This window comes from Cygnus atratus, chromosome 5, assembly GCF_013377495.2.
Source record: "Cygnus atratus isolate AKBS03 ecotype Queensland, Australia chromosome 5, CAtr_DNAZoo_HiC_assembly, whole genome shotgun sequence".
NCBI classification, from domain to species: domain Eukaryota; kingdom Metazoa; phylum Chordata; class Aves; order Anseriformes; family Anatidae; genus Cygnus; species Cygnus atratus.
In genome coordinates, this window is record NC_066366.1 from 42,976,035 (window position 1) to 42,991,302 (window position 15,268).

The 15,268-nt window shown below is 44.9% G+C and overlaps 1 protein-coding gene across 5 annotated transcripts in view; it reads left to right on the forward strand.

Annotated features, from left to right (window-relative positions):
- ADCK1 (aarF domain containing kinase 1) overlaps positions 1–15,268 on the forward strand; it is an 87,615-nt gene that overhangs the window by 52,771 nt on the left and 19,576 nt on the right. For all 5 annotated transcript variants that reach the window (XM_035539273.2, XM_035539275.2, XM_050710734.1 and 2 more), the window contains 2 exons: positions 10,704–10,862; positions 14,211–14,369. In XM_035539273.2, coding sequence (XP_035395166.1) covers positions 10,704–10,862; positions 14,211–14,369 — 318 coding nt within the window. The remainder of the gene's footprint in view (positions 1–10,703; positions 10,863–14,210; positions 14,370–15,268) is intronic.

Below are 15,268 nucleotides of genomic sequence, written 5' to 3' on the forward strand. Positions count from 1 at the left end.
AATGAAGTAAGCCTCAAAGCCTAGGGTTTTGGTAGAAAGGGGCCACCACTCCCTCTCCTGCACCATGGAGTAGGAGAATCCATTTGGGCAGACAGGATGCAGAAGGAGGTTTATTGGCAGTTCTCACTGCTCACTAGTGTAACAAGGATGGGGAGCTCCTTTATTATCAGGAGAAAAGAGAGTGAGGTCTTTCAATTAAAACAAAAAAAAAAAAAAAAGGAAGGTGGTGTGGAGAAGTGGTGTGCTCTTGAAGAGTTGTGATTCCAATCTGTCTCAAAAATTGACAGGTATGGCTCCATCCTCACAGACAGGAGAGGTGCAGGAGAAGTAATATTTCTCCAAAAAGACAGAGATAAAACAGTGGTTTTAATGAACACTGTTCAACTCAAGTGGAAGACAGCTCAAGATGAAAGAGCAGATTAAGAGAAAGGGAAGCGCTTGTATGTGCAAGGGGAGGGCGTGGAACGTGGGGCAGATTGGAGCATCTGCGTGCCCCATGGCTTGCACCGTTGGAGGGAGTAAGTGGCTCACACGTCACTGCTTGCTTTTTCGGCATGATGAAATGGAAGGAAGTGAACAGGAATTTATATTTGTATACGTGCCTCAGCTTTACTCTGTGTGTTTTGTGTAGACTAAGTTGCTTATATCATGCAAAACAGTGTGCAATGACACTATTTAGTGTGCGTTTTGAGAGACAGTTGTCTTCTACCTTCTGTTCCACAGAAGCACAGTTGCTGGTGGACTGTGGCTTGACTTTTGATCAGAAAGCACTGGCTGCTGTTGGAGGCAAGTCATAAAGTGGGTTTGGGAAATTGTTTAAGATAGCAGGAAGGCAACCAGCTGCACAAGAAGCTTATTCTGAGGTGGAAACAAGGGGGCTGCTGAAGAGGCCAGGTCATTGTGCTGATTAAATGCATCTGCCAAGAGGAAGTGGGCATTGTCCCAATAGTGACATCAGGGCGTTAGAGGGACCAGTAGTTTGTTATCATTCAGGGGGATCCTGAGGAAATGATTCGTTTCAGTGATGCAAAGTTCTTCCTAGCTTCTCTATAGGGAAGTGAAGTGGATTTGCAACTTAAAATTGTGATGCAGCTTCTTATATCAAAATCTGTACCTTTAGTAATGGACATCTTGGAACGAAAGAATTCATGGAACCTAATTCTGAGCATAGGATTACAGGTGTGGAGGAAAACTGTCTGCTGAAATGGAGTGGTTTGACCAGAAGTAATGTTCACACTCATGGATGGTTTAGAGGCTGGGTCAGAGGCATCCCAGTTTGACCATTTCTTCTCTCTGGTTTGCCGTATGTGCTTGTGATGCCAAAGGATGTTGTACGAAGACCTGTGGTAATGTCTGGATTCTTTGTTTTCTCACTATCCAGCAGGATATCCATCTTATGTCAGAAGTGTAATGTGCAGTCTCTCTGCTTTAAGAGTGTTTTGTAAAACCGGCACCTGGACGATGAACAGCACTGGCAACTGAGTGGAAACTCAGCATGGAAGAGGCTGTAGTGATGCTAATAGAAAACCTATACCCCTCCAACTGTTGATAGCATTTACCAGGATGCTGAGCTGAGTTAATCTTGGTATTCTGTCTCTCTGGAAGGTAGCAGGACACCCAAGAGCTTCATTGATGAAAAACATTTATCTCCTTGTGACAGTCAGAAGGATGTTCTTGAGACAGTGAGATTGTAGTCTGGCCATGACAATCCTTACAGTTTATGGGAATGAATTTTGTGATTTCCTTTGTTTAGAACTAAAGCAACTTTTGTTTTATATTTAATCTTACCCCCTCAGCAGCATAGGTTGTAAGGAATCCAACCAAGAACCAGGTGGCTTGATTTGTCACAGTCTGATCATACTGCTCATTGAATGTTTGAGGCTTCTGTCCTGCTTGTTCAACCTGGTGTGGGACATCTTTGTTTTCTGAATCCTCCAAGGGCAGCTAGCTGCATCTTACCAGTACTGAAGGATTGTTGGCTGACGTGGGAGGCGCAAGGCTGGGAAGGGCAGGGCCCACTGGAACCTGGGCCTGAACTGTGGGATGCTACCTGATGCTGACATGGGCTGCTGACAAAAACACTCTTCGGATAACTTTCTTGCAAGAGTGCATTTTCTCACCATCACATTCATGCTCTGGAATTCAGTCCAGGGGAAAAATAAAACTTGGAGAAGAATGAGGTTGCCATTTGATCTGGATTATCATGATGAGCAGTATTTAAAGGTATTCTGGCTAGTCTTCCAGGGCTTTGGATTATTTTTAGGAGCAATGGGTAAGTGGCTCCCCTTTCAGAGAGACAGGAGATGACGTTCACCTCTCAGGCTCTCAGGTGGGATCTCAGGAGATGTGTATCAGCTCTGTTTTCTCATTGCTGTTACTGCCTGTGGAGCTGTCACCACTGGGATTGGTTTCGATCCAGCATGAGTGATATTCGCAGACAGATCTAACTTGTCTTAAGGATCTGACTTAACTCGGGAAAATGAATGAAGGTACTGTGTGTGAGCCTGAGCACAGACTATTAAGCAGGAGTAATCAGGGATGGAATAAAAGGTGCTTTTCCTCAAAGTATGGCTCTCTAACAATTGAAGTTACTATGGCAAGTAGACTGGTACTGTTGCTGTACAGCTCAGTGGATGGATGAGATGAAAGCAAGGGTGTCTTAACATAGGCTTTCCTGCTGCTTTTCTAGTCACAAGAAACTACAGAACTAGGATGGTAGGTGAGCAGAACAGGGTACAGGCAAGATCCTAGGTATGGGGCAGTGGAAGAGTAGACATACTTTGGTTTCCAGATGAGGGTATAAAGGACTCTTCCTTTAGCAGAGTTCTTCTGTAGCATTGGTGGTTTTGTGACTGGGAAGCACTGTTGATAGGATCCCAGAGAAGATTCTCAGTGGTATATCTGCCAGTAGGCTGTAGAGTACCGAAGTGGTACAAGGTACAGAGAACAGGAAAAGATGAACTTCATATTCCAGCTTCATCTCAGCCCTTTCCCAGAAGACTGGTCGATGGACAGCCCTCAGTGGTTTTGTGATATTGCTGTGCAGTGTTAGCAGTAATTAACCAAGTTAGCAGTGGTTCGCATGCCAGGAGCAAACTCATACCATTGGCAGATGAAGTTACATGTCAGTGGCTCTTTGTGTGACAACTGTTGTATATGTATTAGGCAGACAGGTTTAAAAAAGATATTAAAGCTACAACTTTGGTCCTGAGAAATTGGTAAGAGCAGATTTATAGCCGAATGGACAGCCCTAATTCTGGTCATCTGGGCATGAGCTCTGCAACGGCGTGTGGCCCAGCATCACACAGGAGGATACCGGGGGAGCCAATGTTAGAGCTCAGCTCTTCTGAGCTTAATGTGCATCATGTCTCCCCTGGAGAAGGACCATGTTGCTTTCCCTCCTGTGCACTGAAAGTTGTAGGGATTTTCTGTAATAAGCCGTATGTTGTTTCAGTGCGTCAGAATACACGTCTCTGTTACCTGGATTCATTTGAATGCAGCGTATACCTCTATATACTTGGACACTTACATGTATATGTAATATGAACACCATGGAATCCACTCAGAAGAAACCAGTATTCTGCATATATCTACAATATCATTAAAAATACTGAGTTAATAAATACATATTCTTGACAGATGCATTTAGGAACCATCAATTAGGCTTGGCATTCATTAGGTGGGGAGAAGTCCAATCAGATTTCACTGACTCAACAAAGCCTCCTATAAATTCTGGGCTGTTTGTTCTGACGTTTGATAAATTATTCTTCATAATCCACTGTCTGCTGCGATAAATCTAATCTTTCTGTTTTTGCTGTCTTAATAATTCTTGGAGCAACACTGTGACATTTTGTTTTCATAGAGGGGATAGAGAGGCTGGAGCAATAGGAATAAAATGTCGTTTGCTGTCTGAGAAGTAGCTTGCTGTACTCCAAGGTAACATTTTCTCATACCTAGAGAATGGTCTTGCAGTCTTGCAGAGATCAGTGATTCCATGGTGCTATGGACAGTTACCTGTATGTTCTTGAAAAGGTGACCAGTCCACAGTGAGGTTCACATCCCTTGGATCTACATCCAGGGAAGGCGTTTTGAGAGCAATAGAGTCCTTGTGTCAATAAAAAGAATTCCAAAAGTTCTGGGAGCCATGAGTCTTAGAAATGTTATATCAGGCTTACAGCTGAGTAACTCTTCAGCTATTCTGCCACATGAATTAGAAGGGACCCTATCCTAGGCAGTGTTAAGATGGCAGCTACAGCCTCCAGAGCTTCCCTGGGAAACCTGCTCTGTTCCCAGAGTGGTATGTGTGGTTCTGTCTTCCAGCAAACTCACAGATCCCATTATCACAGTGCTCAATGATGTTTCATCTGGGAGGCTATGAGACGGCACGATCCTTGTGTAAATCTGAGAAGGTTCTTGCAGACTGGGCTCACTTATCTTAGCAAGTTGCCATCTGTAGAGCCATGATCAAGAGGGGAATGTTCAGTGTCATCTCTATCAGGAATGGAAAAAACAGATGAATCAATTCACCTTGTCAAAGGAAATCCAGCTTGGAGAATCACAGCACAAGGAGATGTGCAAAATTTGCCTACCGTAAGCCCTCTCTTGCTGTCATCTTCCTCCGTGGACCACTCTCCCAACTGTATGATCCCCTTTGTCTTGAAATGATTTATAGCCACTCCCCCACGTGCATCTTCCTGTGCTGCTGTCTGGCATCCAAATGCTAGGAGGCTGAAAGCTGCTCCTGGCCATCAAAACCCAATCCTGTTTGTTAAAGGAGCCCTGTTGTATCATGGCCTCTGAGGTAAGAAGTTCAAGTTAATCGTGTATCGCCTAGTCACCCCTTCAGAAATAGCAGGACTTCTCATAGATTGCTATCTCCAAATATAAAAAAATTGCAGGGCTCAGGAGCAATTACAACATGCTGTGATCATAAGAGGACATCTGCTGTGAAATTGTGGAGATTTTGAATGTTTCAGTTTGCATTGATTTTTGAGGATAAGAGAATAGCATCATCACCCTCGGGTCCCAGTTTGTCGATGGATTTGAGTGGATTTGATTGGGGAAGCTGAGGAGCACAGGGAAGTATCTACAGATGGCCTCTGGCTGAGATGGTTTCAGCTTCTGCTGCAGTTTTCTCCAGATGTGCTAGGCTCTGGCACAGTTCCCTGATATGGGCATATTTATGCTTAATACTGGCATATTTACAGTACTTTTGGTTCCAACAGCAACTTTATTATCCGAATGTTGCATGACAGGCATTTCATGAAGCTGCAGTGTTATCAGAGCTAGAGCTTACCCTGGCGAGCGAGCCACCTCCAGCTGTTGTTCCCCCGCACCCTTTGCGCTCCTAGAAACTCCACAGTCTGTCAGTAACTTTCCAGGCTGTCAAACAGCAGCTGAGCCCCGGGCTAGCAGCAGGTGAAACACCTCCTGCGTTTTCCATCCTGCTGTCATCGAGACTGGTCAGTGTGGTGGGAAGAGCTTCTGAAGAACATAACGATGGAGGTACTCGTACCAGGAGATGAAGCCACTGCTCTGTCTCTAAGCATAGCCAGTGCTGGCCAAGAGTCTGAGGCTGTAAAAGCATGGCAGGCATACAATTAAACTTTACGTGGTATGATCTCCCAGCTTCCTAATCTGATGGTTAGAGATTTCCTGGGCAAGGGACTGTATCTTGGTGTTTAATAATTTGTGCTGGATTTTCTACCCACCTGGACTTCTGGAATACTTCTGGAATTCATAACACCCTTGGCAATGAGTTCCATGGCTTACTTAAACAGTAGAGGGGAAAAATACTTATTTTTGCTGGTTTTAATCCTACTGTCAGCTTATCTTGCGTGCTAATTGACAATTTGCTGCTCCTGAGTTCTTCTACAAAGCAAATGAACATTCCCAATCCTGTTCTCTATGACTGAAGTGATTTTATAGAGCCCTGTGACATTCCCTCCCCATTGTCTCTCTTTCCACACTAAACAGTCCTTTAAAATCCTTGAAAAAAAGAAGTTGTTGAAGGCAGTTTTCAAATGCTTTGGTGAAGGACTCTCCCAGGGAAGTGCTGAGCATTTGAAAGTCTCCTGTACAGTGCTGTCACCCACCTGTACTGTACTGGCTCAGTACAAAAACACCCTGGACTCTGCTGGAAACCTCCTGGGTAGGATACATAAGTGCAAAAGATTTTTATTTAGATTTATTCTGGCTGCACCACATACAGGAGTCTGGAGCAGCATGCTGGAAGGGTTCAGCCTGCCAGCTGACCAGGGCTGAGCATTGAGGCACCTCCAATTAGAGAATCACAGAATCATTAACGCTGGAAAAGACCTCCAAGATCATCTGGTCCAACCGTCCCCCTACCATCACTATCACCCACTGAACCATGTCCCAAAGTACCACATCCAACCTTTTCTTAAACACCTCCCTGGGCACCCTGTTCCAATGATTAGAAAGTCTCAGCTTTTAGTTAAAAATAAAAAAGGGCATGAGTGATCCTGCATCTCACTGCATCCTGAATTTGTCCCGAGCAGACAGCTGACAGGTGACATCCATCTGCTGATACGTAGTGTTGGGCCAGGAAGAGGCTCCATGACTTAGGCTTCTGCTCCAGGGTACGTTGTTAGCAGCCTTTCTGGGGAGCGAAGGAAACACACCTCTCTGTGGAGCAGGCAGGTTGAAACCAAGCTGTAATATTAGATCATTTGCTACAGCACATGGATATAAAAAGGTTGGGATTCAGAGGCAATATATTTCAAAAGAAATTAGCTAGCAAGACATGCACATTTAATGTTTATGGTTTGAAGATTAAGACACCGAGCTGTAACTCAGGATATCTGGGTTAAATCCTAGCTCTGCCAAAGACTTCTCAGAACATGCTGGGCAGGTCCTGTAAGGCAATGCTTTCAGAAAGGACTTAGGAGCTTAAATCCAATTGACTTCCAGTAACTTCCTAAGTGTTTAAGGACGGGATGCACAAAAAATTCTGAGGCGTCCTGGTGCTCAGCATTGCAGCATCAGCTAGCGTGTGCCACAAAACTTGGGCAGAGCCGTGTGTGCGTTGGGAAGGCACTTCAGTACGCGAGGAGGCCTGTAGGTGACAACCTGGGACACCTGGAGTCTATGAGCTTGTACGGGGCCCTCAGTGGCTCTGTACCTCCTATAATGGCACTCTGGGCCTAATGACAGTCTCTAGGTGCAACCTCAGCACAAATACATACTAATAAGTGTCTAAGTATATAGATCCTGTAAGAGCTTTTATATCGGCTTCCTAAGGTATGAATACTAATACCAACAATCATGAAAAGATTTTGCATATTTTAAATTAAACAAGCTTCGTTCTTTAGAATTAAACAGTCAGGGCTGTGTTTCCAACCAGTAAAGTACAATGACACGTTCATTTGCTGGTTGAGCACGTGCCCGCTGGGCAGCTGGATGTACAGCAAGCTAATGAGGGAAAGCACCTGTGTGCAGGGGTGCTGCTCACCTCTGCAGCTGTAAGCCTGCAGCTGGCTGTCCCGCTCATTTCAAAGAGCAACCCTAAAGTTCCTTCTCTCTCTTTTAAACCTTTATTAAACCTGTCTGGAAACTGTGCTTGTTTAATCTCCTGCCAGGATTACAGATGGTAACAGCCAATTTGATAAGGCCCTTTGAGACCAGCTGTGGCCTGAAAGAAGCTTGAGAGTTCCTCAAGTACCCTGTCAGGTGGGCTCCAAGGCCGTCCCAGACCTTTGCTTGCTAATTATCCACCCTGGAAATGATGGATAGAGTTTTTGTTAAGGGTCCTTATTAACTGGGTACTTGTGAGTATCAAGAGCCTGCAGCCTGCTCCAGCAAGTCCATCACCTGCATGAAATGGGTGCAGTGCCTTTCCTAGGGAAGGAGCCCCATGCTCCGGCACGCAGTGTGGGAGCCTGGCTTGAGCCTGGCTCACCCCCTCTCTGCTTCCATGTCATGCAGCCTCTTACTCGCTTTTGCCTCTTTGGGACATGCAGCCTGCTTCAGAGGCGCTAGCTGCCTCCAGTGTGCTGCAAAAGGACAATTTCATAATGAATGAGGGCAATTTGCTAAGTGGGGTCCTGGAGCTCAGCCGTAATTGTGCTGCTGCTTTATCTCAGCCTCACACCTGCTCGTGTAATGGCCTGGCTGTGATCTGCTCCCTCCCCCATATGCACGCTCTACCCTTCTGCTCCTGGAGGAGCCATCAATTCTCTGACCCTGGTGCAGTCCTTCCCCTTGCTGCCCTGGCCTGGAGCCCACGGGGGCGCACAGATTTCCCCTTGAGCTGCAGCAGGGCCACTGGGCTGGCTCTAATGGACGTGACTGCTAACCTGGCTTTCCTCTTCTTGATAACAGGATTTTAAATGAAATCCTTCTGCCCAAAAAATTCCTCAAGACAGCTTTCTTCAAATGGTATTCTTCAGAAAACTTAGTCGCGTAATAATATTGTATATATTATTCCTGCCAGAGGGAATAAGTGCAGCTTCTTTTTTCCTGCATGCATTCAGTAGTAGTGAAAATGGTTGGATTGACAGCGTAGGCAATTAAAAGCTTTTGAAATCCAGAGCAGGTGGAATTCTATCTAATTTATATGCAGTCTTACAATAAACGTACCTTACGCGGGATTCAGGCCGATGAACTCCCAGTTCTGAGCTTTAACCTCTAGAGGATGTTACCATCTTAATGACAGGTGGACTAGTGATCTTGGCTGGTATTCTGTAAAGGGTACATCCCTTTAATATGAGGATGTAGGGTAGTGGAAGAGGGAAAGAAAACCCCAGCTTGACCTTATGTAGCAAATTCTCTGTTTGGATTTTTTTCTTTCCTTAGGGATCTCATAGCCCAGCATGCTTCTCCTGGCCGCCTTGAGTCTCTTCCCCTTAACAGTCTCTCTGTCTGATAGACAAACTTCACAGAAGGGTAGAAATCCCTCTGTCTTGAACACAAATCCCCTGAGCCATCTGTCGTCCTGTAGGTGCTTCTTTATACTAGTCTGAAACAAGAATCCCTAAATGTAGTGAAGTGAGAGAGAAAAGAAAGAAAGGGATGGGGAGGAGAGAAAAACCCTTTCTCTCTTGAGATGGGAATATCAATAGGTTTGAATTATGGACCTGCTGTAATTAAAAAACACGTAACTAGTTGGTTTTAAATGCAGTTGTTTTGCTTAATTGATTTTGCTGCTGGGACCAAATGGAATTAAATAAATAAATGAAGGCACCTTCCTAGTGAATTATTGGAGGCAGCTGAGTCTCTGTTGGAATCTAATTGCTGCAAACGCTCCAGTTTGTTGCTACCAATAGGGTTCTGTGGAAGGGGCTGGGAGAGAAGGGGTACGGTGGTGTGGGAGGGGGCTCATTCCCCGGCAGCTGCAGGAGGGAACAGGCTGCTCCTTGTGTAGTGTTTTTCCTCCTTGTCAGCAAAAAGAATATTCGTTTAACACTTTGCATCAAGACTTTGCTTAGAAAGTCTTTATTCATATTTAATTACTAGCTCGCTGCAGCTCCCATCTTTAATTACCTTTTAAAAAGCAGGTTATAAAAATGCACTGGCATTCTTTCTTTTTTGGTGCTGCATAAATTACAGGCTTCTCAGCTGCTCACCCGAGATCAGTCCAGCCCAAGGAGATGGTGGGGAAGGTTCCCTTTGCTGAGTCTTCTGGAAATCTTAGTGCTTGTCTGCACCTTGCTATACAGAGCAGGACAGAAACCCTCGACCAGCATTACATGAACTGGCTCTGTGCCAGAAGCAGCAACATAACCATGTTGACACCCCCTCTGGGCTTAAATGTGCTGAGGGGCCTGGCTAGTCAGCCAGAGTGATAGCACACTACGGTGGTGATAGTGTCCTCAGGGTGGCACTGAGGGGCTCTAGCAGAAGGCTGCATTATGCAGGGCAGACTGGCCTTCGCCTGTCTTCCTTTGCCTCAGCCACATCTGTCTAGGTTTTTGCTTCCTGAACATCCCCCTGGTGAATCTACTTCCTAATCTGCAGTTTTCTTTATAGTCTAGTCCTGACTTACACGCCCAGAGCTGCTGAAACTTTCCTCTCTGGCCCACAAAGTGCTTTGCTGGCCCCATCTGGTGCTTTTTCTGAGCTGAGAGTACTGATCAATTTCATTTGAGGCATGAGAAAGTCAGTCACATAAAACGTATTTTCAGGCCAAGTGACGGGTGTAAACTGCAATAGGTGTAAACTGCATTTTTTGAATCCAACAAGTCCAGCTCCTGGTTGTGTGCTGGCTTCACCATGTAAGCTGGCTGATGTTGCTGTAATCGATGGGAGCGTGCACTGTGATGTTTCAGGAGGGTGATGGTGGGCGGTATTAAATAGCTGCAAAAGAATGACACAAAAGGGACAACTGTAGGCCACTGCACCCAGTAATAGCCAAGGTTGCTGACCATAATCGCTCCAACCTGTTTTCAGGATAGCATGGAGGGGTACCTCAGATGCTGCCTGGCCACTCCATGTCCTAGGTGAAATGTGCTGCTGGGGCTCTGACACAAGTTTCCATAAACAGAGCATCTTCAAGGCACTTCCTTGGCGAGCTTCGCTGGGAAGCCAAGCAATGACAGGGATCAGGCAGGGGACACAGGCAGGATGAAAGGGCTGAGTCTGTCCAGCTTTGGTGCATACTTGTTACTGGCCTGTGGTCAGGGCTTTACGAAGGGATAGTTTCTGGCGCCCCAAGCTAATGCCTTTTTCTCTTCTCTTGGCAGATAAAAGAGCTCTTCATGAGTTTTGAGGACACACCCTTGGGAGCAGCATCACTAGCCCAGGTGCACAAGGCAGTGCTGCAAGATGGGAGAACGGTGGCAGTGAAAATCCAACACCCAAAGGTCCAAGCTCAGAGCTCCAAGGATATTTTGCTCATGGAGGTAAAGTTACCCCTTGACTTTGACTTAGAGAGCAGTTGCCATGCAAATGTTTGGGGTACATGTTCACCCAAAGCGTGAGCAGCTGTACCAACACCATCCTGTAGCTCTGAAACCTCCACAGAGGTAAGTGCTGTCTTACAGGAATAATACAGAAAGTTGGTGAAGATTGCTGTAAGGGCAATTGTGTGAATGGAGAGACTGAACAAGAGCTTAAGAGTGAAGGAGGGCAGAAGGAGAGACCGGTGAGCATGAATGACATCTGAATAAGTCCTTCTGAGATTTAAAAATCAGTCAGCCCCAGATGTCTCTCTACTGCCTGTGTGCCAATTAGCTGGTGGATTAAACTGGTCTCAGTTTCCCTAGCAGTCAGGTCTGTGTAACCAAGGAAAAGTGACCAGCATGTTTTTCAGTTACATTTCAGTATGGTCTCAACAGCGGCTGAGGTTGCTGGGATCAGTTCTGTTTCTTGATCAGCCCCTAAAGCTGACCTGATTCGTGCTGGAAACAAAAACATTGAAATATGGAGAGGGTCACGTAACAGGGGCAGACAAACAAATGAGGGATTCAGCTAGGAAATAGTTCCTCTCCTGAATGGTGGGTATCACTCATGTTCCCAGTGCGATGCTGTAGCTTCTCCCAAACTTCTGAAGTCCAGCCCATTGGAGGGAGGAACTGGGGAAAAGCTGTGGCATTGCACTGCATCCGAATAGTCAAAGATGCCAGTGGTATGGTAGGGAACAGGAAATGGAGATGGAGCTGAGGTGGAGGACAGGGGAAGGATTAGGTCTGTAAGTGATAATGCTAATGCTTTTAGCTCTCCTACTAAGCACACATACGCTGTATGTATAGCACCGCTATTCAGTAATATGCACACCTATTGGCAGACATTATGTCTGCCAGTCCTGCTTGGGGTGGGATAGCAGACACTGAGCAGTCAAGGATGAGCAAAGTATTGAAAGACTGTAAGATCAGGGCAATAAGAGGATCGTGCATGAATGAAACAGGACCCAGGTTCACCTTGAGATGTTTGTGCTTGTAACAGGGGATATCAGAGGAAAAATCTCCCCTCATTCTGTGATGCTCTGATTGGTGGTTATACCGTTAAGAGATATTCAGACAAATAATTTTACAATGATTCCTGCTTTTTGTGGTTTTAGACTAATCGTCCTGGGAAACTTTAAACTAAAAGTGTATTTCCTTTTGGCAATTCATCGTTGTCCTTGCTTTATAGACATCCTGTTTTGTCATACTGGAGATTTGTTGTGTGCACACAGTTATGCAAAAGTAGCTCACAACATGACACATACAGCCTTGTTTTTAAAGGGTCTCCTATGGACTCTTGGTTTACATGCATCATCATATCCTTGTATGGAACTATGTTTGTGTAGGCTTCACTTAAGGACAGATTATGTCCCCTGAGGTTCTGGTCCTTTAAGAATCAGACAGCCATTGCAGCTAGGTAGGAGGTTAATTGAAATACTTGTGGAGATAGTCTCCTTTAGAGATTGATGGGAAGGAATCTGAATGGGAAAACCTAGATGGAAAATTCCTAAATTCACTTGAGGTTTCATAATGTCAGTGCTGACTCTTTAAAAATCAGGACAACATCTGATAAATCCAGAGAGAGATCCCTCACTGCTCTTACATCAATACTTGTTTCAGAACAATATGTTAGACAGATGTCAGGAAAGTGACAGGCCAAATACTTTTTAAGTATGTCACTGCTGATGATCAAGTTGGCAAATTGATTTGAAAGAGCATTTAAAGAAAGCGAAAAACAATGTATGAATTTTCTCACATCAAGCACCAATAAAATAATCCTGCAGCCCCTATGAAGTTTATGTACATCTTCATGAAGATCGCTGGTTACATTTCGTTTGGGTGACATAAATTTGAAAGGATTTATGCTTCTAGATATAACAGTAGAAAAATCATTCAATAGTGTCTGGAACCTGGTGATTACATTTTAAAGGAACATTGAGCTTGGTACTGACATTTAGATAAGAGAAGTAGAGACAGAGGTGGAGAATAAATGTTTTTGCACAGCTGAACAGGGGCAGTGACAGTTCATGAATTTATTTTTTGTCATACATTTCAATGACAAGAGCTTTCTGTAGATGTGTTTTAATGTTCCTCCTGCAGTCCAGGAGTTCTCACCTCAGTGGTGGAGATCTAGAAAGGGAAACTGTCCAGGAACACACACCGATAAGTTGATTTTCATTTCCAGATGGGCATACAAGTAAGATAAGGACAGAAAAGTAGATTGTGCTTTAAGATTTATTCTTGTTTCATGACTCAAATAGTTAAAAAACCCAACAGATTATTTTTCTTAATATATGGTCCAAATTGTCAACTTCTGTAAATTTGTGACACTGGCAGAGAAACTTGCCCTTCATTTGAATAGAAAGCATGCTTGGCTGCTGTGCAGCCTTGTTTATGCCATCCAGTTGTATAATCTTGATTTACTTCGGGAAGAACTGCCTGTCACTTGCCCCTTTATTAAATGTTGCTGCAAACAAACATTTCCAGAAACTTTTTGGCTGGTCTTTTCAAAGCCACGTGCAACTGAATGCTTAATCTCCTTAAGAAGAAGAGAAAGCCAGTTGGTGGAGATACGGTACTTAGAAAACACCACCTTCAGTGTTGCTGAGGACGTCTGTTGCTGACACTGAGGGGCAAATGCCTCTCTGACCTCTGAGCAGAACTGCCCTTTAGAGATCTGTAGCCTACCACCTGTATCTGAACTCCACTGTCTTTTCTGAACTGCCTGGTGGGTTTTCTGTGTCATCAAAATTCTTGCTCAGAAGTGGAAGAAGTGGCATAGAGGTGAGAAGCATTAGTTTTAGATATTCCTCTTTTGCATTATCTGAGGGCTGTTCAAATGAAATCAAACAGTGTCTTGTAGAGTTAGAGGAGTTAGAGACTCAGGAAAGAGTCACTTTAGGGGTATTCCCTAGGCAAGATCTGGCCTTGTCCTCTCTTCTTCAGGGCTTTGCTCACTTATTTCTAGGTAGAGGGCAGATGGGCTCCTAGCACTGCCCTTTTGTGTCTGTTCCATCAGGCAATTTATGGGTGTGCCTGTGTGGAGGGGCAAGCCAAAATCTGTGTTGCAGAATCAAGGCATGACACCATATGTTGTACTATGTTGCTGCAGGAACCCTACAAGCACTTAGGGTGCAGGAAGGTGTTTTTTGGGGGGGGGTGGGGGAGGGGGGGGGTGTCTGTAAGTTACATGGAATGAATCTGTCAAAACAGCATCTGCTTTTTGTAGCTACCAGGGCAGCACTGTGTATAGCTGTGTGGCTTTGGAGCTGGCATGTGGCTGATTTTCTGTTTCATTGTTCTCAGGTTCTCCTCTTGGTTGTGAAGCAGATCTTTCCAGATTTTGAGTTCATGTGGCTGGTGGAAGAAGCAAAGAAGAATCTACCTTTGGAGCTGGATTTTCTCAATGAAGGCAGAAATGCTGAGAAGGTTGCTCATATGCTGAAGAACTTTGACTTCCTGAAGGTGAGGGAGTACATATTCTCATGCATGTACGTGCATTAATAGTCTCGCTTTATGCCTCTCATTCACCTCATTCATCACCTGGAAAAACTACAGATGGAGAGTGGAGTTCAGTCTCTTTGTGTTGTTCGTCCTAGGCTGTTCTGCTGATATGGACAGCAAAAACTAGAATGACGCTGATGATGTCAAGTAGTGTTGGGTGTACTGTGTGCATATCTCACGAGGAAGGTTTGCATGAATCTTTTCTCCTGCAGAAAAGCATGTTTTCACTCTGGAAGTGAGGATACATCCTGCATACACATCTATGGCTAATGCATTCATGTTACCTTGATACACAAACTCAGCTGCTCCCATACTGCGCTCTTCCTTGGTGATACACATATCCCACATCTCCAGCCCTGCACTGGCAGAGGTCACTGACAAATGTCTCAAGTACAACCAGATAAGCACTCATCCCCATCTCTGTAGACATATGCTCCCATCTTCAAACTTGCACATGAACATCTTCTGCTGACATACACGGGGCACAAGCTTCCGCTGTGTGTATTCTGTAACTACACAAGTACGATCAAGCCCATGTAATGCTGTGGCTGCAGTCACTGACATAACTGCATTTGCACATATATAAAGGCAGCGAAAGATGCACACTCTTTTGGACGCTCCCCTATACGCACGTTAGAATGAGGTTTTAACCTCCTGTTTGTTCAGAAGTCCCAAGTTGGAAGTGATGGATGCCTGAAATGAGGTGAGTTTTTGCTAGACTTTACAGGCCAATGCACCCATTTTCTCCTCATTTCCTTCATGCAAAGACTATAATTCCTTGTCACCTGACTCCAGGTTTGGGGCAGCCCTGTTGGAGCCCAGGGGCAGGAAGCGGCCTTTCCATTGGCACAGATAGCTGA